The sequence below is a fragment of the Notamacropus eugenii genome, chromosome 1 (assembly GCF_028372415.1).
Source record: "Notamacropus eugenii isolate mMacEug1 chromosome 1, mMacEug1.pri_v2, whole genome shotgun sequence".
Classification (NCBI taxonomy): domain Eukaryota; kingdom Metazoa; phylum Chordata; class Mammalia; order Diprotodontia; family Macropodidae; genus Notamacropus; species Notamacropus eugenii.
Genome location: NC_092872.1, coordinates 106,816,513 through 106,842,790, shown reverse-complemented (window position 1 = coordinate 106,842,790; position 26,278 = coordinate 106,816,513). Strand labels below are relative to the sequence as shown.

The following is a 26,278-nucleotide window of genomic DNA, read 5'->3' as shown; positions in this document are numbered from 1 at the left end:
TTGTGTACAAAACCACATATGGACTGATAAAGACCATATCATGCTGAATCAAGCAGTTTCATAAACTCTATGTGCATGAATGTAACTGTTATCCAAACTATCTAGACTTCCCCAGTAGGCCATCACAAATTTCAGAAAGATTCATTCATGGAGCTATGTTATTCAACACGATGGAAAATTACAGAAATATGAAGAGCAATAAATCTGAAGAAAAAGAAAATAAGGAAAGACTTGTGAATGATGGAAAGTAACCTTAACATTACCAGAGCAGCGTGTACCGTAGACTGCAACTACATTCTGAAGAAAAGAAAACTGAGTGAAAAGCAATAGAGTTTCAGATAAATTCAGAAGGGTACCCAAAGTGAGCATGCAACTGTGTATGTGTGTGTGTGTGTGTGTGTGTGTGTTTACTGAAGTCAACTGAACTCAGGTTCTCCTGACTACAGTAGCAGCGCTCTATCCACTCCACAACCTAACTCCCCCTAAACACGTATATTTTTAATTTTGTGTTGCTAAGATATACAGTATAATATTTGTTGAGGCCTTCTTCCATATCTAATTAGGATATAAATTGTTTAAATACAGAGTTTTCTTCTAGAGTTGTATCTCATGTTCGATTACATTATTGGGTAATTGTTTTTGGTTTTAAATACCAACTTTAAAGTAATAATATTAAACAATAATTTCTCTAAGAAGATTCATTCATAGTCTGGCCAACTAAATGCAACAATTCCCAAGTGACCACCTCTGGGGAGAATTTCTTATTTCAGTACTTCAAAGATCTATTATTTTATCTGGACATACCAGACACCAATGCAGATCAAAATCCCTTACCAAACCCTGGTAAAATGGTCTTCATGAGTAACTGGGGACAAAAATCCATCAACCCATAATTAACTTTGTTATAAACCTCTTCAACCTTAGCTAGGCTGGTCCTTAGATGGTAGACCAACAGTATATAGTCAGCCAGACCTTTATAAAACCCTGTTTCCATTAATTTATAGGACTGCCATGATGGTTTTCATAATGCCCAGGGCATCAAAGTAAATTTTTTCCCTTATGAGGTAGTGATAATTATAAGTTTCTTAAAGATGGTTTTCCTTTGTATTGCAATTCATTCCTTTTCAATAATCAATAGTGTGGATTAGACAGAGCCTAAATTCATGTTTATTTTCGTACCACCTATGAACATAAGGGTTTGTAAGTAAATAAGTGTAAAGATATTTTAAGGTGAATGTTTAACTTAATTAAGAAAATGAATGTAAGGGAGAAAAGGATTTCCTAATATCTTTCATTCATACATTTACCGTCTGTGTCAATTTGGCAAGTCACAGAGACTCAGTTTCCTCTTCCGTAAAATGAAGGATTGGATTAGATAACCTTTAATGTCACATCCAGCTCTAAATCTATGATCCTATGTTCAGTGGAATGGCTGCTAGATGGAGCATTGAAGTCAAGGAGGTCTGAGTTCAAATCCAGCATCAGACATTTACAAGCTGTGAGACCCTGAACAAATTACTTAATCTCTCCCTCAGTTTCCTCATCTGCAAAATAGGGATAATAGTGGCATCTACTTAGGGTTTTTATGAATATAAAAGAGATAATATTTGTGAAGTGCTTTTCAACCTTTAAAGTGACGTATAAATGCTATTATACATCTATGTATATATGCATACATATACATACACACATATATACATATTATATATATATATGTACATATATATGTATATATGTATTATTGAAGATGGTTAGCTACCTAGATTTATTTCAGTTTCATCTATACAATTTTAATAGACCAGAAAGGGGACCACAAGATCAAGGCAGAAATATTCACCACCACCTTACTTCTGATAATGACCTACACATCAGAATGTTTGATCATTCTAACAAAAGACAAATAAGAAAATCTTTGGAGGCTGAGTTGCGTATGAGGTGAAACAAAACTGGGTGGAAAAAAGTTTAAAGGAGAAATTATCTTATAAAAATGAGGAATGGAAGGAAGAACTAATACAGAGAAAAGGGTGTGAGAGTGGAGGGCTGGAAATATTGGAACCCTACTCTTATCTGGGTTGAAGAAGAAAAAAATGTATATATTTGAAGAGGTTTAGAAATCTTCTGAAATTTTAGAAAAGTGAAAAAACTGAGGGATAGGGGTGGGGAGGAACTTTTAGAAAGATGTAAAGATTAAGATTAGAAGGATGGGGTGAGTAGCTAATGAAGGGACTTTTAAACAGCGGGCAAATTAAAGAATAAGAGGGAGAACATAGAGTAACAAGGATAGGGTAAAAAGTAAGACCGAGAAAGAAAATAGCAAAAATGGAGGGAAATTTACAAATAGTAATTATAACTTTGAATGTGATTGGAGTGAACTCATCCACAAAACAGTAATGGATAGCAGAATAGATTAAATATCAGAATCCAACAATATGTTGTTTACGAGAAACACATAAAAAATTGAGAGATGCACACAGTGTTAAAATGAAGAGTTGGAGTGGAATTTATTATGATCCAGCTGATGCAAAAGGGGCAAGAGTAATAATTATGATCTCAGACAAAACTATGACTAAAAAAAGGATTTAATTAAAAGAGATAAACAGGGTAACTACATTTTGATAAAAGGTACCACAGACAGTGAAGTAATATCAGTACTGAACCTATATATACTAAATTCTATAACATCAAAATTTAACTTACAGGTGACAATAGATAGTAGCACTCTAATAGTAGGGGACTTTAATCTTCCCCTCTCAGAACTAGATAAATCTAACCAAAAAATAAATAAGAAAGAAGTTAAGAAAGTGAATAGAGTTTTAGGTAAGCTAGATATGATAGAAATCTGAAGACATTTGAATAGAAAAAGAAAGGAATACACCTTTTCTCATTAGTTCATGGTGTCTTTACAAAGATTGATCATGTATTAGTACATAAAAATTAAATAGTTAAAAGCAGAAATATTAAAAGTATCCTTTTCAGATCATAATTCAATAAGAGTTATATTTAATAAGAGAGCAAGGAAACATGGATTAAAAACTAATTGGAGATTTAACAACCTTAACAATCATTAAAGAATGATTGGGTCAAAGAACAAATCATAGAAACAACTAGTAATTTCATTAAAGAGAATGACAATAATGAGAAAACATATCAGAACCTATGGGATACAGCAAAAGCAGCGATTAGAGGAAAACATATCTTTAAATGCTTCCATCAACAAACTAGAGAAAGAGAAGACTCATGAATTGGGTATGCAATTAAAAAAACTTTAAAAAGAAGAAATCAAGAACTCACAATTAAGCATTAAATTAGAAATCCTAAATTTTAAAGGTGAGATTAATAAAACTGAGAGCAACCCCCCCCCATTGAATTAATAATGAGTTTTATGAAAAAAAATAAACAATTGATTAATTTATTTTAAAAAGAGAGAGAAGAAAACCAAAACGCTAGTATTAAAAATGAAAAGAGTGAATATAACATTAATGAAGATGAAAGTTAAGCAATTATAAGGAGTTATTTTGCCCAGTTATATGTCAATAAATTGAACAATTTAAGTGAAATGGAAGAATATTTTAAGAAATTGTTTAGAGTAGCAGACAAGGCAATAGAATATCTAAAGATACCAATTGAATAGGACATAAATGAACTTCCTAAGAGAAAAACATCAGAACCAGATAAATTTACAAGTGAATTCTATCAAACATTTAAAGATCACTTAGTTCTAATTTTAAATAAATTATTTGGAAAAATAGGTAAAGAAGGAATTCTACCAAAATCGTTTTATGAAACAATTATGATACTTACACCTAAATGAGGAAGAGTAAAAACAGAAAAGGAAAATCATAGATCAATTTCATTAATGAATGTAGATGCAAAAATTCTAAATAAAATGCTAGCTATAAGATTAGAACATATATTACAAAGATTATACATTATGATAAAGTGAGATTTATACCAGGAATGCAAGTATGGTTTAACATAAGGAAAACTATTAAGTTTTTTTGTAAAAATCACATGATTATATCAATAGATGCAAAAAAAAGCTTTTGATAAAGCTCAATACTCATTTCTATTAAAACGAGTTGAAATTATTGGTACAAATGGAATTTTCCTTAAATTTATAAAAAGCATCCCCTCATCAAGCATTATTTATAATGGAGATAAACTAGATGCCTTCCCACCAAGATTAGGTGTGAAACAAGGACACCCATTATTACCAATATTATTCAATATTATATTGGAAATCTTACCAATAGTAATAAGAGAAGAAAAAGAAATAGAAGGAATTGGAATAAGAATGAAGTGATAAAGCTATCTCTTTTTACAGACTATATGAGGAACTACTAGGAAAATCACAAAGCTTCAACTAAAAAGTTAGTTGAAACAACTAACAATTTTAGCAATGTAGCAGGAAATAAAGTAAGTCCACATAAATCATCAGTATTCCTATACATAACAAACAAAATTTTGCATGAAGAGATAGTAAAAAAAACCAAAACACCACCTTATTTAAAATAACTCTAGAAGTAAAAAATACCTGGGAATATACCTGAAAAAACAAACCCAGGAGCTATATCAACAAAATTATATTAAAAAAACTTTTATATAAATAAAATCAAATTTAAATATTTAGAGAAATATTAATTGTGTGTGGGTAGGCATGGCCAACATAATAAAAAACAACTTTACTCATATTAATTTATAATATTTAATGCTATCCCAATTAAATTACCAAAAAATTATTTTACTGACCTAGAAAAAAGTAATAACAAAATTTGTTTGGAAAAACAAAAAGTCAAGAATATTAAGGGAAATAATGAAAAAAGTTAAAGGAAGGAGGTTTAGCAGTACTGAATCTTAAACTATATTATAAGGCAATGATTATCAAAATTATTTGGTACTGGTTAAGAAATAGAAAGGTAGATGAATGGAAAAGAGTGGATGTACAATTTACAGCAGCAAATAAACAACCTTGTATTTGACAAGGGTAAAGTCTGAATATTTTGGGATAAGAATTCATTATTTGGTAAAAAGAAAAAATAATTGTTGAGAAAACTGAAAAGCAGAATGGCAGAAATTGGGCATGGACTAATATCTCACACCATTTTCAAGAGTCACAATATCTCACAACATTTACCATAAGGTCAAAATGGATATATGACTTAGATATAAAAAGAGGTTTTACAAGAAAATTAGAAGAACATGGAACATATTACCCATAGGACTTATGGATAGGAAAACAATTGCAAATAAACAAGAGAGAGAGAGCAAAGTTAGGTGTAAAATTTTGGTTACATTAAATTAAAAAGATTTTGTACAAATAAAACAAATATAGCCAAGATCAGAAGGAAAGCAGAAAATTGGGATTGGGGATTTTATAGACGGTTTATCAGATAAAAGTCTCATATCTAAAATATGTAAAGAACTTTGTTAAATCTATAAGAATATGAGTCTTTCCCAAATTGATAAATGGTCAAAGGATATGAACAGGTAGTTTTCCAATGAAGAAATCAAAACAATTTGTAGTCATATGAAAAAATCCTCTAAAACATTATTGATTAGGTAAATTTAGATTAAAACAAACTTGAGATATCATTTTATACCTATCAGATTGGCTAAAATGATAGAAGAGTAAAATGGCAAATGTTGGAGAGGATGTGGAAAAATTAGGACAATGTTGGTGGAATTTTGAACTGATTCAGTTATTTTGGAGAGGAATCTGGAATTATGCACAAAGAGTTATTAAACTACTTGTACCTTTTTACCTAACAATCACTACTTGGTCTATTTCCAAAGATAATTAGGGAAAAAGGAAAAGAATTTATACATTCTAAAAGGTTTATAGTAGCTCTCTTTGTGGTGGTAAAGAACTGCAAATTCCAGGGATCAATTGGCGAATGGCTGAACAGGTTGTGGTGTATGATTGAGATGGAATTCTACTGCGCTATTAGAAATGATGAGTTCAGTGATACTAGAGAAACATGGAAAGACTTGGACTAAATAATGAAGAGTGAAATGGGCAGAATCAAGAGAACACTGTATACAGTAACAGCAATATTGTTTTAAGAATGACTTTGAGTGAATAAGTTATTTTGTCTATTATAAACACCTAAATTAGCTATAAAAAAACATATGCAAAAGGTGCTATCTGCTTCCAGAGAAAGAATTGATGAATAGAAGTATGTATAGAATAATTTTACATATACCTATTTGTGTTGAATGGTAGACATCTCTAGGCCTGGCAGAGGTGAGGGAGAGGAGGGAGGATGAAAAGGGGAAAAGAATTAAATGTACAGGATCATTTTGCTTATATTTGAAAGGAACAGCAATTTTTGAATAGTAGATTTGCAGTTTAATGTGCAATCATCTTTTTTATTGTGCTGTGTTATGAAAATGCTTGTTTTATTCCATAAATTAAAATAAAATAAATTAAGCAATAAAAAAAGCTTGTAGTTCCCCCACACACAATGAAAGGCAACAAAAACAGCATGCAAAATTCTTCCTCATGGTACCATGACAAATCCAAAACAACTCCTCTACAGGTTATGGGTCACATATGTTTTTGAGTAAGCTTGTCATGAAATATATTTGTGGGTCAGAGATGACAACTGGTAGTAAATAGTCAATGTCAGACCAGACATGGATATGAGAGCTGGGAGTAAATTGCCAAGTAAGACTTAGAGAATCAATAGCCCTTTCTCATTTTCTTCTATATTGTGTGTATACCTAGCTATCAACCTCCAGGTAGTTGATTACTGCTGCAGAGAACAGATTCAGAGTTCTTCAAAAGAAAGATCATGTGGATGGATTCTGACAAATGACAAAAAACCCCTCAGATTTCCTCTGAGAGTTCTGTAGATGAGTATCTGCTGTTGAACTTCCTGGCAAAGGAACCAAAAAAATGACCATAGGGTTAGGTATAAAGTCCTACTCTTGAGTTCAAAGAATCAATTGCCTAGCTATGTGAAGAGGACATGTGGCTACATAACAATTCAAAATGATTTTTAAAAATCCAAAAACAGATGATGTGCCTCTCTAAGAGATGGAGAAAATTCCCTCCTTCATGTGGCCAGCATCCTCAGAGCTTACTATTCAGATAATTCAACATGCAATTATTAAGCGCCTACTACATGCAAGGTTTCATACTAGATACTAGGGACATAATAATGGGGATGATACAGAAAGAGAACCTAAGAACAAATTCCCTTGCCTGGCTCTGCTCCTTTCCAGCTGTTCTGACATAACTCATCTTCATAGTCTGAACTTTTATTTCTCCACTTGTTAAATGGGAACACTACATCCTACTACCATATCAAGTGCAATATGGAAATCAATGCCTTGGCTTTTTTGTGTTTCCTTCCAAAACACTATGGAGAGATGAAATGTGACAGAAGTCTTGTCAAGTATCTTAATATTTCACATTTCTATAAAACTGAATGTCAGTTCCTTGGTAAGGGTAGGCATATGTGTGTATTTGTTTGTGTGCACATTTGTAAATTTGTGTGTGTATATCTATGTCTTTGTGTGTTTGTCCTGGAAAATTAAATATAAGAAAGATATTTGAGTGTATAGTCTTTTTCATCAATTGTGTCCTCCTACAAAAGGTTTTCTGGCTTTTTATTTTTAATTTTCTCCCCTTATGGGTGACAGATGGGACCTACTCCTATTTCACCTTTCTCTGTCATATTTTCATGGACTTCTTGACATCCTATGCTCTTTTAAATGCATTCCCTCTTCTCTAGGGTTCTCTCTCAGACAATGTCAACCTCTTCAGGTCAAAGGTACCAAGTGGGGCCAAGCAATATGCACAGGTAAGATCTGGTATAACAAATTGATTTGGAGAAAAAAGGGAAAAGAAGGGAAGAGTGAAAAGAGATGGAAAGGGGAGAAACAAGATTAAAAAAAAAAAAGGTCTACCTTCTGTGGGTGGTAGAGTTCTCCATGTTCTGCTTGGAAATATTGGTCCCATAAGGTTATTGTGTTTATTCTGTACCTTGATCAGAGCTATGACTAGAAATTTCAGTGCCCAAGGAAAGCATCGCAAAACAACCCCAGGACAACCAGCATGAAACATACCCTCAAATTAATTTTTAAAATTAAATAAAATCAAGATTGAAAGAGTAGATGGAATAAGGCAGATCAGGCTGAGGAAGAATTCTCAGGTCAATATTTTTTAACATATTCTTGCTAAGTATCTGTTAAAAAAATTTTATACAACAACAGGGGCAGAGCCAAGATGATGGGAAAAAAGGACGGACCTGTACAAGCTCCCCCCCATAACCCATAAAATACCTGTAAAAATAACTCTAAACAAATTCTAGAGCAGCAGAAGCTGCAAAACAACAGAGTGAAAGAGATTTCCAGCCCAAGACAGCCTGGAAGACTGGCAGGAATGGTCTATTGTACTGGGCTCAGAGTGGAGCACAGCCCAGTCTTGGCTCCATGGTGCAACAGGGACAGGACCAGAGCAGGCCTCAGGAGGCAGAATCCCCAGCAGCAGCTGTGGTTCCCAGATTGCTCAACCCATGAAAGCCAAAGACAGCTTCAAAGGTCAGTGAGAATGGTCTTTCACCTGAGTGAGAAGGGAACGTAGTCTGGCCCTACTGGCATTTTTGTAGCCCTCAGCCAAAAGACCCTGGGGGAATGAACAACTGAACTGAATCTCAGCCCTGAGTGGCAGCCTTGGGGTGAGGAGGAGTGCTCACTGACATGGTGGAGCTAGCAGAAGCTCTGAAGAGGGAATTCTACTCACAGATCCTAGACAGAAAAGCTTGTGGTAGCTCCCAAACCAGAGACTCTCCTTTGATTGTGCCACCTTGGAGGAACTGAGAACTTACAGGTCCCCAGAGTCTACCCCCCTCTTGACAAAGGACTCAAAAGTCAAGTAACTAACTGAGAAAATGTTCAAAAAAGGGGAAAAAAATAAGACTATGGAAGGTTACTCTCTTGGTGAACAGGTATTTTCTTCCATCTTTTCAGATGAGGAAGAACAATGCATACCATCAGAGGAAGACCTAAAAGTCAAGCCTTCCACATTCAAAACCTCCAAAATATGTATACAATGGTCTCAGGACATGGAAGAGGTCAAAAAGGAATTTGAAAATCAGGTAAGAGAAGTGGAGGAAAAATTGGGAAGAGAAATGAGAGTGATGCAAGAAAATCATGAAAAGCGAGTCAAGAGCTTGCTAAAGGAGACCCAATAAAATGCTGAAGAAAATAGGCTAACTCAATTGACAAAAGAGGTCCAAAAAGCCAAAAAGGAGAAGAATGCTTTAAAAAGCAGAATTAACCAAATGGAAAAGGAGGTTCAAAAGCTCACTGAAGAAAATAGTTCTTTCAAAATTAGAATGGGGCAGATGGATGCTAATGACTTTATGAGAAACCAAGAAATTACAAAACAAAACCAAAAGAATGAAAAAATAGAAGATAATGTGAAATATCTCATTGGAAAAAACAACTGACCTAGAAAATAGATCCAGGAGAGACAATTTAAAAATTATGGGACTACCTGAAAGCCATGATCAAAAAAAGAGCCTAGACATCATCATTCATGAAATTATCAAGGAAAACTGCCCTGATATTCTAGAGCCAGAGGGTAAAATAAATATTGAAAGAATCCACCAATCACCACCTGAAAGAGGTCTGAAAAGAGAAACTCCTAGGAATATTGTAGTCAAATTCCAGAGTTCCCAGATCAAGGAGAAAATACTGCAAGCAACTAAAAAGAAACAATTTGATTATTGTGGAAATACAATCAGGATAACACAAGATCTACCACTTTCTACATTAAGGGATCACAGGGCTTGGAGGATATTCCAGAAGTCAGAGGAACTAGGATTAAAACCAAGAATCACCTACCCAGAAAAATTGAGTATAATACTTCAGGGGAAAAAATGGGTATTCAATGAAATACAGGACTTTCAAGCATCCTTGATAAAAAGACCACAGATGAATAGAAAATTTGACTTTCAAACTCAAGAATCAATAGAAGCATGAAAACATAAATAGGAAAGGGAAATCATAAGGGACTTACTAAAGTTGAACTGTTTACATTCCTATGCAGAAAGATAATATTTGTAACTCTTGAATCTTTTCTCAGTATTTGAGTAGTTGGAGGGATTATACACACACACACACACACACACACACACACACACACACACACATATATACAAAGGGCACAGGGTGAGTTGAATAGGAAGGGATAATATCTAAAAGAATAAAATTAAGGGGTGAGAGAGGAATATATTGGGACAAGAAAGGGATAAATGGAATGGGGCAAACTATCTCTCATAAAAGAGGCAAGAAAAAGCTTTTTCAATAAAGGGGAAAAGGGGGGAGGTGGTAGGGAAAAGTGAAGCTTACTTTCATCACATTTGGCTTAAGGAGGGAATAACATGCACCTTCAATTTGGTATGAAAATCTATCTTACACTACAGGAAAGTAGGGGAGAAAGGGATAAAGTGGGATTGGGGATGATAGAAGGGAGGGCAAATGGGAGGAGGGAGTAGTTAGAAGTAAACACTTTTGAGAAGGGACAAGGTCAAAAGAGAGAATAAAATAAAAGGGGGACAGCGTAGGATGGAGGGAAATATAGTCAGTCTTACACAGTATGACTATTAAGGAAGTCTTTTGCAAAACTACACATATACAGCCTATATTGAATTGCTTATCTTCTCAGTGGAGATAGGTGGGAACAGAAGAAGGGAGAGAAGTTGGAACTCAAAGTTTTAGCAACAAAGGTTGAGCTCTGATCACCCTGTCCTAGTTTCCCCTCTGACTGATTATTTTATGCTTTCAGAAACTAGGAATTTCTCTTTGAAAGTATGCTTATATCACTGCTCAAATCAGTCTGCTACTGTCTTCCTTTCAGAGGCAATGGTTTCTCATGTAGGGCATTATTTAGCTTTCAGAAGATTAGAGAAACAACGTCATATAAAAGTATAAGATTTTAAGAGAGAAGACAGGTCTAAATTCCAACTTTGTCATTTTCTATATAAATGATAATAATAATAATAATAAATTTTGTATATTGTTAAAAGGTTTTCAAGGTTCTTTACACATATAATCTCATTTGATCCTAACAACCCTGTAGTTGCTGCCATCCCCATTTTGCAGATAAGGTGAGGTTGAGAGAGGCTAATCAACTTGCTTAAGGTCACACAGCTACAAAGTCTCTGATGAAAGATTTGAGCTCAGTTATTCCTAATTCCAACTTTAGGACTCTATCCACTATACCATTTGCCAGACTGATGCAAATCACTAAAAACTTCTATGAGGGAGCCCTCTTAGTTCCTTTCTGGTTCTAAATCTATGTCCCTCTCTCCTTCCCTCAAAAAGTCATCAACATAGACCCTACTGAGGTTTATTAGGTTGTATATTATGTTGTGTGATATACAGAAGAATTAGAAGATAGGACTTTTGGCCAGTGATAAGTTGATAACCTCATGGGGAAGAGAGTATGCATTGAAAAAAAGACACAGAATCCAAGTTAAACAAATGAACAGTTCTTGGCATAAGTATTTTCTTTTCTTCCTCTTTCTTTCTTCATTTCCCATTCTATTTAAGACCTGTCCCTTTATTGTCTAATTTCTTTAAGCTGCCTTCCAAGGATTCCATGAAATGACCAGACCTTAGCCTACAACTCTTTACAGCATTTCAAGTAGTTCAGCTCTAGATGTAATTTTGAAATAAAGTGTGCCTCCTTTCTCATTGCCAAAGATTTAAGTCAAATTCATGAAATATTCTCAGTAAGTAGACATAAGCCAGTAGAATAATTGAAATATTCCTATCATCCACAAATGCTATTATTGTCCAGGGAGGACAAAGAACTCTTCAAGTCCATACATTGAGGAAGGAAGGGTGGTTCTTTTTTCAAGTCTGAAAGTTTTGATTGTATTAGACAAGCAGCAAAATTTCAGCTATCCTTGCCAAAAAAAGCACATTTGTAAACTCTCAGAGAAAATCAAAATAAATCAGAATGGCTCTTTTTTTCACTTTGTTGACTTTAAAAGCATGAGACATTTGGATGCTTACAGTATGCTACAGAAGATAAGAGATGATAGATCCATGACCTCAAGGAGTTTACAGTCTTTCAGAGAATGAATGGTTGTTTGTTTTCTTTGAACTCCAAGTATAGGTTCATTGTGTACTTTACCATCTCTTCCCTCAAGTTTCAGCCACAGTTTTGCTCAAAAAAACAATTGCCCTCACACCTGGCTAGACTTGGAACTACTCCACCATAGTTAAAAAATCCTCAAAATTGGCCTGAATTTCCAATAGATTGTTACCCATTTCCAGTATAGTGGAATGAGACTTTTGCTTCTGAAATGTTGAGTACATTCTTGAAACCATGTCCCTGGAGCCCCAAAGATTGAGTTTATTCTAGACCTTAGAGCAATGTTTCTCTGGAAAGACACTTACATTGAAGTCATATAGCACCCCAAAGTTCTGGGAAGTTGCTTCTTCAGCTCTTGGGACTGTTTTTCTAGGTAAACTTCCATATGGCAAACCCCATAATGCCTACATAGACAGAATTAAAATCATAGTTAGTGACCAGAGACATGGCATAAGATACATAGACAACCTCCATTTATTTTTTCGAGGTATATTCTTTCATTTATATGAAAACAATTTCTTAAGTGCTTACTCTGTTTGAAGCACTAGAAAGAATAATTTACCCTTTCCCAGTACTTTTAATGGAGAGTCAGTTTCTAATTTTTAAGTCTGTCAGAAATGACTGCTTTCTGACCATAATGCAATATACTATGTTCTCAAAATAACTGCAGAATTCATTTTAATTTATATCAGACTTTAAGGTGGTAGTTTTTAATTGGGAGCCCATGAAATTAGTTTAAAAAATATTTTGAGAACTCTAATTCAATGTAACTGGGTTTTTTTGTAATCCTATTATTTTATACATTTAAAAACATAATTTTAAGAAGACATCATCAGACTCCCTCAGGGAGAAGGAAACACAATAAAAATTAAGAGCCCCTGTTCCAGGGAGATGCTGAACTGTTATAATAGGAGAAAGTGAGATCATAAACAGTCATAGATTTAGAACAGGAACTAACCCTAGAGGTCATCTAGTCTTTCATTTTACAGATGAGGAAGTTGAGGTCCAGAGAGAATAAGTAACCTGTCAAAGGTCATACAGGTCATAAGTGGTAGAGCCTGAAAATTGAATAATAATAGCTAACATTTATGTATAGTGCTTTAAAGTTTTCAATGTACTTTATAAATATTATATTATAGATATTTCTTCAGAATCCCCTCTTGATCTGACTGACCCTTTGGAACATTTGCTATATAACTAATGAACTTCCTTGAATCTAAAACATTTTTTTCCTCACTCTTTCCATCCACCTTCTGGTATTCACTGAGACTGACTCTCTCCCCATGAAACTGCTTCCCCAACCACCATTTTCAACATCAACTACACTTTTTCTAATACGCCCCAACTCACTGATTATGTTAGTAAAGCTGGAATGTTTCTTGTTCCTCATTGCCACTTTTGGACTCTCCCTTTACTATCATCACTCAGCAATCTTTCCTTTTGAGGTTCACCTTATACAAATCTATCATCCAATACAGACCCTAGTGGCCAGTATTTACTAACACAAAGGATATTTTCCCTCCTTTCTCAATAAGTCTAGTATCTGACTATTTATTATGTCTACCTAATTCCCACCCTCACTCTAGGAGACTTCGACATACATATTGATGTCCCCTTAAGTACTTTAATTTCCTAGCTTCTTACTCTACTCAGTTCCCACGACCTGTTCCTCTACTCCACTTCAACTACATGCAGAGGTGGTCTTTTCCTTGATATTACCACCTTCTACAAATATTTCACCTCCATATGAAGGAGGTGAAATGTACTATGTACTATGAAATTTCTTTATCTGATCACAATCTTTTTATCTTTCTATCTTTTCTTATGTTTTTTAACCTCTCATCCTCTTCTTAATTCTTACTACAAGCACCAAGTCCTGTCAAACCCCCAATACCTTCTCAGACCATGGCCACTACATGAAGAATACTCTCCTACCTTCCTAAACTCAGCTTTTTCTTAAGTCAACTGAACTTTGTACAATCTTCTATTATAATCCTTTGTACCTCAGTCCTAGTGAAGATTATAAAGGCAACTTGATGGTATACCGGGACTGAAGTCAGAAAGACCTGACCCAAGTGGTGAAGCTATGACCCTAGGTAAGTCATTTAACTCAGTTTCTTTGGCTAAAAAGGGGGATAGAAATAGCAACTTACAGGGTTGTCATGAAGATCAAATGAGATAATACTTGTAAAATGCCTAGCATAGTGCCTGGAACATAACTGGCACTTAATAAATCCCTCCTCCTTCCTTTCTTCCTCCTTTCTTACTATTTATCATATATCATGATATGTCCAAACTTGAATTGTTACTTTCATCTGCCTCCTTTGCTGCTATTCATATTTTGCTGAATGGAACTTGAAGAAGTCACAAAATTATGCTGATTGGCCCACTACAAATTTCATTCTGCACTAGCTAACTATTACTAGCTCACTATCACTTCGTATCTCTCCTTTCTCTAAATTCCTTGAAAAAGTCATCTGTATACTGATTGCCTCCACTTTTCTTCTCAGTCTTCTAAACCCAAATGTACTGACTTGACCTCATCATTCAGATGAAGTTGTTCTCTGCAAATTCATTAACAATCTCTCAATTGCCAAACTTACTGACAATTTTGTGTATTTTCATTCTTCATGACCTCTCTGGAACATCAGACGCTATAGATCAACTTCTAGGTATTCTCTCCTCTCTGGCTTTTCATAACATTGTTCTCTCTTGGCTATCTTCCTCCCTGTTTGACTATTCCTTCATAGTCATTGTTGTTGAATCTTTATTGTCCTTACTTCCCCAAAATAAGGATGGCCCTAAAAATTCTGCCCTAACTCTCTTCTTTTCCTTTTCTCTATTCTCTTCTTTGATGATCTTGTCAGCTCCCAAGAGCTTAGTTATCATCTCTATGAAGATGATTCCCAGACGTATATCCAGTCCTAATTTCTCTACTGAGATAAAAGCCTACATATCCATTTCAAATGAGATGTCCTATAGCCATCTCAAACTCAACATGGTCAAAACAGAACTCATTAATTATATCCCCACCTTTGATCTCTCTAGTATTCAGTTTCCTATTCTGTAAAATGAGGATGCTGGACTCAATGATCTCTAAGATTACTTCTAGCTCTACATTTATGATCCTATGGTTCTTAGCTTTTCTGAAATTTCTTATTTATGAAGGGTACTACCATCCTCCCAATTTTCCAGGTTTCTAATCTCAGTGTTGTCCTTCGCTCCTCACTTGGACTCACCCCACCTATTCAGTCTGTTGTCAAGTCTTGTCATTTCACAGAATTGTGTGTGTGTGTGTGTGTGTGTGTGTGTGTGTGTGTGTGTGTGTATACTTCTCATCACTTAGCAACCACCCTAGTTCCAGTTCTTACCTGATGCCTAGATTATTACTACAGCTTTCTCGCCTGGTCAAATATAAGTTCCTTGGGAGCAAGTCCATTATTTTCCCAGTTATTTAGTTTCTTCATTTGTTAAACAAAGATAATACCTACCTTACTTTTGAGGGTTATGATGAGGATCAAATTGAGATTATATGCATGAAAGCATTCTGTAAAGTTAAAGCTATTTCTGAAATGTAAGATACTATTTTTACCCAAACTAGTTCATACAACTGAATAATGATTCCTAGCTATGAGAAGTGGGATGTAAAATGTTCCATCATTTTGAGATATAACAAATGTCTTGGAGACCACAGGCATCCAATAAATTTTTGTCAATTTAAGTTGAAGAAATGTTTGTACTGAGCAAAGTACTTGGAAAATTATTATATACTGTTCCTTTTCTTCTCCTATAAAGTGAATCATGAATCTTTGGATAATCATTAGACAGAGTCTGGTCAATTTTATGTAGACGCTGCATTTTGTCTCATGCTCTGAACCTGCCCTGCCTCCTTCCTTGCATTAGCCCAGCTTTCCACCTTCTTCCCGAAGTTGTCTCCTTTCTCACCCTACTTCTAGATTTGTGTTCAGCTCAAGTATGACTTCCCCGCTGTGTGTCTGATTGCTGGAATGGATTTTCTCTAGGAAAAAGTAACACAATAAGCCATTCTTTCTTTCAAAAATCAAAAACACATATTCTTGTAAGCAGATCCCTATGGGAAATTTGTCCAAATGCCCAAAGGTATCAGAGCATCCATATAAGGATAGTATTTTGACATCTCTACATCACCTGGCAGTCATCTCATTCTTCCTTAAGGATAAAAAAAATCCTTTTGAGAGTTATTGGTCCAGTGAGAAATTTATTTAAATATGATTTTCAAATTACTAATCATAGTCTCACCTCAGGTAACATGATAAGGCTAAATGTCAGTACAAAGAGAACCATGTTCACTCCATACATCCACCGCAAGAAATGGAAATAAGAGGCAACTGATGAACCAAACTGACCTATAGAAAGGAGAAAAAAAGGATCAAAATAAATCCTTATTTTTCTTACCACCCCAAGACAAAGTTACAACATTTTAGCTCAAAATATCCCATCTGTTCTCTGACTCTAAAGCTAACATTCTTCCTCTGTTCATAGGTGTGACTGGAAATAATATTTGGCCACCAACCCTTTAAACTGTATTCCCTGCCTGGTTCTGTTCCACCTTGTGGAACTTGTGTGAGCCTACTGCTAACCACATATGACTTATTACTGAAGGATTCAATACAGTGGGGAAATGAAGAATTCCATAACTGGTTGATGAGTCATTTACAGATAGGAATTAGACCTGTGATTTCTCTGGTATAGCAAACTTCCTGGTGAGAAACTCCCTCTACCAAAGCAAGTCAGTATCTTATCAGAAACTTCTAGTCTGAAAGAGCTCTCAGGAACTGTGAGAATTTAACTAATTTGCCCAGCATCACATAGCCAATATGTGCCAGAGGAACCACCTAAATCCAGGTTTTTTTGGCTCCAAGACTGACTCTCTATCTACTACACAATATGGTGATATGTACAAGAGATGAAACACATACCTCTGGATTCCACTTTTTCTTCCTGGTAAGTCAGTAAGGCAGGACTGGTTTAAGCTGCCTACATAAAGTTAGGAGTGAGGGGCAGCTGGTCCCATTCCTCCATCCAAACACTGCTGTTTCTGTCTCTTTGTATTTCTTTTCCTCATCTTAGGTGAATAAGCATGATAACATATCAATCAATTGCTAGACATATATTAAGCACTTACTCTGTGCCAGGCACTATACTTAGTGTTCAGGATACAAAAAGAGACGAAAGACAGTCTATGTCCTCAGAGAACTTACAATCTAACAGGGAAGGAACCTGCAAAAAATATATATGGAAAGTGAGCTACATATAGGATAAATAGGAAATAATTAAAAGTAGGAAGTCACTGGAATTAAGAACAGTCTGGGGAGATTTCATACAGAAGGTAAGATTTTAGTTGGGACTCAGAGGAAGTCAGAGAGGTCACCAGTCAGAGTTGAGGAGGTGGAGCATTCTGGGCATAAGGGACAGTTAGACAAAATGCATGTATCCATACCTATCTCTTTGCTTCTCTCTCTCTCTCTCTCTCTCTCTCTCTCTCTCTCTCTCTCTCTCTCTCTCTGTCCATTCATCTATCCAACTACCTATCTATCTATCTATCTATCTATCTATCTATCTATCTATCTATCTATCTGTCTGTCTGTCTGTCTGTCTGTCTGTCTGTCTATCTATCTCTAGGACAAGAAATGAGTTTGAGTTCTGAAAGATTCAAAAATCCTGGAAGGCCTTCAAGGAGGCATCTGAGGTATCCTCAGAGCGCAGTGGTTGATAACAAGGAAATTGTTCATACTAGGAGCTGAGAGACACTTAAAGGACAAATAAATTCAGAGAGTCAGTGAAGGAAGGCGGCAGTTTCAAGGGACATAACCCCTCAAGATTGAAAGAAGTGGGGGGAGGAGGCAAGATGGCGGAGTGGAAAGACACACATATGCTAGCTCTTACCCCACAGCCCATAAAATGCCTGTAAAGAAGAACTCTCAACAAATTCTAGAGCAGCAGAAGCCACAGAACAATGGAGCAGAGGAGATTTCTATCCTGGAGAGATCTGAAAGACCCATGGGAAAGGTCTGTTGTGCTCTAGACGCAGGGCAGAGCCCAGCCCTGCCTTGGTCACATGGCACTGAAAGGAGCAGATCCGAACAGGCTTCAGAGACAGAATCTCCAGCAGCAGTGCAGATCCTTCAAACCATAGGTGCCAAAGGTCAGTGAGAGGATCTTTTCGGCTGGCCGAGAGGGGAGAGGAGTGTCCCCATAACTCAGGCCTTCTCAGGAGGTAGCAGTAGAGGCAGCATCAGACAGGGGCTCCCAAAGCAGGCAGTAGCCCACATATCTTGTTGAAGGTCTCATTGTAAAGCCCCTGAGGGAACTGAGCTCTGTGTGGCAGTTGTGTCCCATCCTGAGCAGCTGATCTTAATCTCACACTGAATAGCAGCCCTGCCCCTGCCCAAAGTCCCTGAGGCTTTGGAGCAGCTTATCTGAATCCCAGTCCCCAGTGCTGGCTTGGCAGAACTGGAGGCAAGGTGGGTGTAGAGAGGAAACTCAGAAGTCAAGTAACTGTTTGGGAAAATACCCCAAAAAGGGAAAAAAATAAGACCATAGAAGGTTACTTTCTTGGGGAACAGGTGTCTCCCCCCATCCTTTCAGATGAGGAGGAACAAGGCATACTGTCAGAAGAAGTCAAGGCCCCTGCCTCCAGGGTCTCCAAAGGGAACTTAAACTGGGCTCAGACAATAGAAGATCTTAAAAAACAAGTTAGTAGCTTACTAAAGGAGAACCCAAAAAATGCTGAGGAAAATAATAGCTTTAAAAAGAGGCTAACTCAATTGGAAAAGCAGGTCTAAAAACCCAATGAGGAGAAGGAGGTTTTAAAAAGCAGAATTAGCCAAATGGAGGAAAAGGTTCAAAAACTCACTGAATAAAATAATTCATTGAAAAAGAGAATTCAGTTCAGGGAAATGAATGACTACAAGTTAAACTAAGCAGTTAGTAAATAAAACCAAAAATTTGAAAAAATAGAAGATAATGTGAAACATCTCATTGGAAAAATAACTGACCTGGAAAATAGATCCCGGAGAAACAATTTAAAAATTATAGGACTACCTGAAAGCCATGACCAAAAAAAAAAGAGCCTAGATATCATCTTTCATGAAATTATCAAGGAAAACTGCCTTGATGTTCTAGAAGCAGAGGGCAAAATAAATATTGAAAGAATTCACCAATCACCTCCTGAAAGAGACCTGAACAGAGAAACTCCTAGGAATATTGTGGCCAAATTTCAGAGTTCCCAGATCAAGGAGAAAATACTGCAAGCAGCTAGAAAGAAATAATTTCAGTATTGTGGAAATACAATCAGGATAACACAGGATCTGGCAGCTTCAACATTAAGGTATTGAAGGGCTTGGAATGGGATATTTCAGAGGTCAGAGGAACTGGGATTGAAACCAAGAATCACCTACCCAGCAAATCTGAGTATAATACTTCAAGGAAATAAATGGTCATTAAATGATATAGACAACTTTCAATCATTCATATTGAGGAAAAGACCAGAACTGTATAGAAAAATTTGACTTCCCAAGACGAGAATCAAGAGAAGCATGAAAAGGTAAACAGGAAAGAAAAATCATAAAAGACTCTCTAAAGCTGAACTGTTTACATTACTACATGGAAAGAAAATATTTTTAACTCTTGAATCTTTTCTCAGTATTTGGGTAGATGGAGAGATTGTGCATACACACACATATGTGGATACAGAGTTCAGGGTGTGTTATATCAGAAGAGATGATATCTACACAAAAAAATAAAATAAAAATTAAGGGGTGAAAGAGGAAAATTCTGGGAAGAGAAAGTGAGAAATAGAACGGGGCAGGCTATAACTAATAAAAGAGATAAGAAAAATCTTATTCAATGGAGGAGAAAAGGGAGAAGGGGAGAGGGGAGAAAATGAAGCTACTCTCTCCACATGTGGCTGAAGGAGGGAATAACATGCTCAATAAATTTGATATGAAAAGTTATCTCACACCACAGGAAAGTAGGAGAGGAGGTGACAAGTGGGGTGAGGGGAATGTTAGAAGGGAGGGCAAATGGGAGAAGGGAGTCACGAGAAATAAGTACTTTCAAGAAGGGACAAGGTCAGTTGTGGGGAAAAAAATAAGCGGGGATAGAATAGGACAGAGGACAATATAATTAGTATTACACAACATGATTATTATGGAAGTCTTTTGCAAAAGAACACATATTTAATCTGTTGAATTGCTTCCCTTCTCAGTTGGGCTGGGAAGGATGGGGGAGGGAGAAAAGTTGGAATTCAAAGTATTAGAAATGAATGTTGAGAATTTTTATTGCATATAATTGGGAAATAAGAACTACAGGGAATGGGGTATAGAAATTTATCTTGCCCTACAAGGAAAGAGAGAAGATGGGGATAAGGGAAGGGTGGGGTGTGATGGAAGGGAGGGTACATTGAGGGAAGGAGTAATCAGAATGCAAAGTATTAGGAAGCAGGGGGAGGGGAGTGATGGGGAGAAAAATTGGACATGTTACAAAGTGAGGTAAAAGCAATTAGTATTAAAACAAGTGACTGAATTAATTACTGAGAATAAATCAATGACATTTTTAGTTTGGGGAAAAGAATTTCAGTTCAAATTTTCTAGAAGAAGGTAACCTCAGGTAAAATTTGGCATTGATGGAAAAGTTAAGGTTTTAATGGTAAATTTGATTTTATGATTACTATTTAATCAGGAACTAGAACATGTATAGAGAGGCATGTAAGCCACTTAAGACCTGCCTCAAAAGATGTCCCTTAGCCAAAGTGAAATTATAATCATATTTGAAACCTGGTTATTGGAACTTGGCATTTTTTAGATGCCTTGGGACTATTAAGTAACTGTTCTTCTGAGTCTAACTCCAGGTATGGATAGCAAGAAAGATGGTCTGAGCCTCCAATCCTTCATGCCAATAGGCCGGTGAGATGCTGGTATGAACTGCAAAAGGTGATCTCATGGGAAGGGTGGGAGAGTGGCTATTCAGCCTGGGCTGAGGTAGGATTCTCCTGACTCAATTTCCCCACTGACACCTGGCAGACTTTAAACCTGAATACAAGTGAACAATGTAATCCTGCCTGGAAATGATGTGAAGTTGTGGAGATGTTATATCCCTGAAATGTCCCTCCTCTTGGTGGCAATTTCCTATAGTCTAAAGGTTTGTAAGCTTATTACCAGATCTATTCAATTATAGATTATTGGTAGGGGAACATCTGAGGTTAAGTCTAAAATTAAGCTATTAGGCATAGGACTTTAGACGAACAACAATAAGTCAAGGTCCTCTTAATTTAATTTAACTCTTAGTAATACTGTGGAGACAATTAGGTCAAGAGCTTGTGAAGTTAGCAATATAAATATTATTTGTGTCTCAGTTGGTTAATGTTTTAAAAAAAATTCTTTTGTGGTCCATTTTGCAAATGCTTTAAAAAGAAGTATCACCTGACCAAAAGTTTGAATTGTTTTATCTGTTATAAACTGTGTTCAAAATGAAAAATTAAAATAAAAAAAAAAGATCTGACTAATGCCTAAAAAAAAAAAAAAAAGATTGAAAGAAGTACCAGTTTTGAACTTAAGGGAAGAATTGATCTTCAGAGTCTATATAAGCAACCTAGTCCAAGGAGAGCTGGAATGAAAGAAGGGTTTTTTAAGTAGTACCAGGAGGTATGCATTACTCCTTTTCTGCTACACATGGTTCCTACATGTCTATCTCACTGCTATTATACTCTGTATGTGAGCACATTCTTCTCATGGGTGCTGTGTATATTTTTCCAAGAGTGTGTCATAGGTTTTGAAGGAAAATGTTTTGAACCAACGATTCTCATGTTTTCTAAGTAAATGCCTTCACTAAAAGCTGATTGAGTCTATTGGTTGATTGTTATTGGGAAGCACACCAGTGGGAACTTTGGAACTATGAATGTGGAGAGTAACACACACAGGGTTAATTGAGGTATCAGTTGCCCCTTTGGGTACCCCACCTGCACATGGTCATGCCAGTGCAAGTTGGGGGAATACCAGCAGAGTGGGTGTTGCACTTCAAACAAGGGAAAACTATGCTTTGCTTTGTGGCTCAGACTGTTGTTGCCACAGTTTGCTATTATTCAAAGCTAAGCATTTCTTCTCACAGTTATACAATGCCTTCATCTCAGGGAACCACTAGAACTCTGATTCTGCCTGCCAAGTTCATGTGTCCATAGGCATTGTTGTTCAGCAGCTGTGTGGGAGAGGATGAAATTTTCCAGTAACTTTTATATTCATCTAGAACCTTTGGGCAATGGAAAGTTCTCTTTGTTTAATATTATGGCTAACTGAAAAAAATGAAATAGCCTATTGAAACATATTAGCCCATTTCCCCCTTCCCCCAAATAATAAAGACTAGGAAGAGAAATAGCCACAATAAAGAAAAGACATCTGAAATCTTTTAGTTTTACAGAGGCAAGTAGTTCTGTGACTATCACTGTAAGTTAAAGAAGAAGGAGTTGTCAGCTTCTCCCAACGGTATTTAATAAAATTGAATAGTTCAACTCAGTGCAATAAAATTAAGTGCCTAGGCACTAAGGAAGCTAATAATAATATTAATAATGAGAATAAGAAACAGTTATTATCCTCAAGAAGCTTACATTCTAGAACACCCAAAATATGAAGGTACCAACCAGTCATGACTTATATCAAACACTTTTTTCTGCCCCATTGTAAATCACCAGATTCATAGCTTTATTAAACCTTGACCCTAAAATTTAGGATAGGGAAAAAATTCCATTATCAATATTGATAAGCTTCCTAATTCCCATTTCCAATATGTGTATCTCCAGGAAATTTTGGACACTCTTTTAATAATCTGCACTTATTCTGATAACACAAAGATACTTAAAAAAATTTTTTTTTTTTTTTTACCAAAAGCAGGTTTGAAGGGTAAATGAGGAGCAAGTCAGTATGGGAAGGTGGATAGAGTGCCAGTCTTAGATTAAGAAAGAGCTGAGTTCAAGTTCTGCCTCTGACACAGGGGAGAATATGGGCAAGTAAGTCACTTGGCCTCTCAGAACGCCCAGGCAACTTTCTAAAATTGTAAATTACAGAGAATATGGAGATTTGCATCAAATGAAAAAGTTTCCATAGAAGTTCTCCACATCAACAAAATCACAGGTGTACCTCCATCCTCCAAAAAAAAAGGATAGGATAGGATAGGATATAATAGGATGATAGAGTAGGAATAGGACTTCAGATATCAGTAGCTCTAAATCTGTGGTAAAATTTATGATCCTAATTGCATTTCTGAATAAGAAATCACCAGAGCATAATTTAAGAAAGGTAGATCTATATTTTTTGTCATGGAAGTGTAAGAAGTAAAAAAAAAAAAAAAGTTCTAATAGCATCTGGTTTTGATAAACACAACAAACCACTGTAACCAGATACATCATCTGAGATAACATTAATGCTAAAGCAGTTCTGCCTGTCTTTTGACATTTGATCGTTTAGTTGGCTCCCAACGATTTCATATCTTTTCATTACCAGGTTATCTATTTTCTCTGATAAGGATTCAGTGGGCACTTAATCAGCTAAGGATGCCTCATGACTCAGGTCACTCCATGTTTTATTGAATGGGATGGACTACAACTTCATTACCTGGAGATGGAGCCTGCTTACTTCTATGGTTATCCAGAGTCAATAAATTCTTGCCTAGAAACAAAATACTTTTGTGCAAGTTTCTCATCCAAGGACCACTGAATAAGGAAAGAAAATATATTAAGTGGTCCCAAGCTGAATAAAATAATTTTCTTGAGGACTCATGTTACCCCAGGGCAAATCATATTTTCAAGCTTTAACCTTAAGGGTCTACTAGTCCAATCTCCACATTTCACTGATGAGAAAGGAAATTGAGACCCTTAGTAAAGTACTACAAGTCAGATATTATGATTTTCCCTGGAGGAGTTGAATAAAGACGTAGGAAAGAATCACACAGGTTGAGAATATATGTTGAGATTTGCATAGGTGGAAGGTATATTCACATCAGCAAGTCCATTGATTCATCAAAACATGGGCAGTTTTCGTTGAAATCAGGAAGGATAAGTATGATGTGCAATTGTTTCAGTCCATGTCCAGCTCTTCATGACCCTGTTTGGGGTTTGTTTTTTCTTGTTTCTTTTTGGCAAAGATACTGGAGTGCTTTGCCATAGGATATCCACTTTGCAGATTATATAGGCTTTCCTTGATTTCTCTGACATGAAGGATACCAATGGAGAACTTTGTCCTAAGGAAGCACAGAGTCCAAGGTTACACATAGGGTTGCACTATATTAGCAACACTTTCCTGAACAGCTTGCTGAAGATGCTTGACACTTTGGTGTTGAAATGCTATCCACCTGTCAACCCTTGCCCTTGCCAAATGACCAGCTCAGTCTCTTTTCCAGTCGCTATTGGTTTTGTCAACCTGAAGCAATTTACATAATGACTACATCAGCATAAAGGAAAGCATATTAAAACAAAATTGAATGTGTAACTATGATGATCAGACTTATCACCAGATAAATCTTGATGATATGGGAGTATAGAAACAAGGGAATATGGGTGTGGAATATTGAATATATTGTCAGACGGTGGATGTGTTGTTTATTTTGCTAATTTTTTTCTTTTTTTTTTAATCATTGTTACAAGAATGGGAACGGGAAAGATATTCAGTAATGAATATGATGTTGGCAATCATGCAGATTTTTTTTGCTTGATTATTCTTTTTTTTTTTGCTTTTTCAAATGCAAAAAAGAGAACAGAAGGAAGGTCAGAAGGAAATACAGACAAGAAATAGATATTTTAAATGTTAAATATATAATTATTAAAAGTAAAAAAGCAAGATGTACATAAAGAGATTCACAATTTTGTCTATTTCCTCTATTCCTCTTCTACTTTGTAAATGAAATATTCTTTTTAGTTGATATGCATTAAATTCAGAAGAAAAATGAAATTTTAAATGAATATGGTGAAAAAATAAAAGCCATTAATATTTTTAAAAGATGGAAAATTATTTAGTCTTCTTGAGAGTGGCTGAAATAGTAATTTGGGTTTCAAATAAGGTATGCTTCCCAGAGGCCAAAGTGTCAAGGGTCTTCAGCAAGCTGTTCAGGAAAGCATTGTTAATAAAGAGCAATCCTGTGAGTAACCCTTGGGCTTTGTGCTTGTGCCTTTCACAGGCTTAGCATGCCAATAAAACCCTGTGGCATTCAGAATACCATTCTGTTTCCTCAAGCACCTCTGTGAAGAGCTCTGGGGCACATGTTTTTAAATTTTTTTTTTTTTTTTTTTTTTTAATGAGGAAGGTGAAGGTCAGAGAGATTCAGAGTGCTTAGCCCACAGGTTCTCAGCCACCAATGGAATGGCAAAGAATTTCTAACAGCCAAATGCCTTTCAATCTTCACACAACAATGCCTTTCAGATAGAATACTTGAAGTGAAGTTATTATAAGATTAAGTACCAAAAAAGCCCCCCACAAAAACTATATAAGCAATTTATTAAGAAATACATATTTCCTAGGATCTTGGTGGATAGTTTTTATTTCCCATCTGACACTTCTAATGGTTTATCCAGTAATCATAAAATGGTTATGAAATCATAGATTTATAGCTAGAAGAGAATTTAGAGGACATCTAATCCAACCCCTTCACTCTACAGGGAAGAAAACAGACCCAGAAAGGTTGGTTACATGATTTGCTCAGTCATGTAGGAAGCAAGTGGTAGAGCTGGGATCAGAACTGAGGTGTCACTGATTCCAAATCCCAGGTTCTTTTCACAGTAGCATGCATGCTACCATTTCAAATGTGATCTTTCACTTGCTTAGACATCAAAGTTTGACCACCAGTTTAGTCAAGTCACCCATACATCTAGATTCCTTCTTCAGTCCATCTTCTGCAAAATTACCAAAATAATCTCCCAAAGGTGCAGGTATGAAGGTATGACCAAGTGAACTTTCTCTGGGGCTCTACTCAGCTTCTTTCTCCTTTCCTGTGCCTTTTCCCATCCTTCAAATTCCCCTCCTCCTTGAGTTATATTGTATTTATATATCTGTTAAATGTTACTTCCTACATAAAATCTAAGTTCTTAGAGGGCAGATGTTTTTTTTTCATTTTGTATCCATAGTACCTACACTGCATTTAGCA

General features: G+C 35.9%; 1 protein-coding gene across 1 annotated transcript in view; it reads right to left on the bottom strand.

Moving 5' to 3' along the window:
- The window catches only part of TMC1 (transmembrane channel like 1), a 135,910-nt gene that overhangs the window by 68,226 nt on the left and 41,406 nt on the right, over positions 1–26,278 (bottom strand). Inside the window, exons 6-7 of the mRNA XM_072611640.1 lie at positions 16,394–16,500; positions 12,421–12,519 (exon numbers count right to left, since the gene is read on the bottom strand). Coding sequence (XP_072467741.1) covers positions 12,421–12,519; positions 16,394–16,500 — 206 coding nt within the window. The remainder of the gene's footprint in view (positions 1–12,420; positions 12,520–16,393; positions 16,501–26,278) is intronic.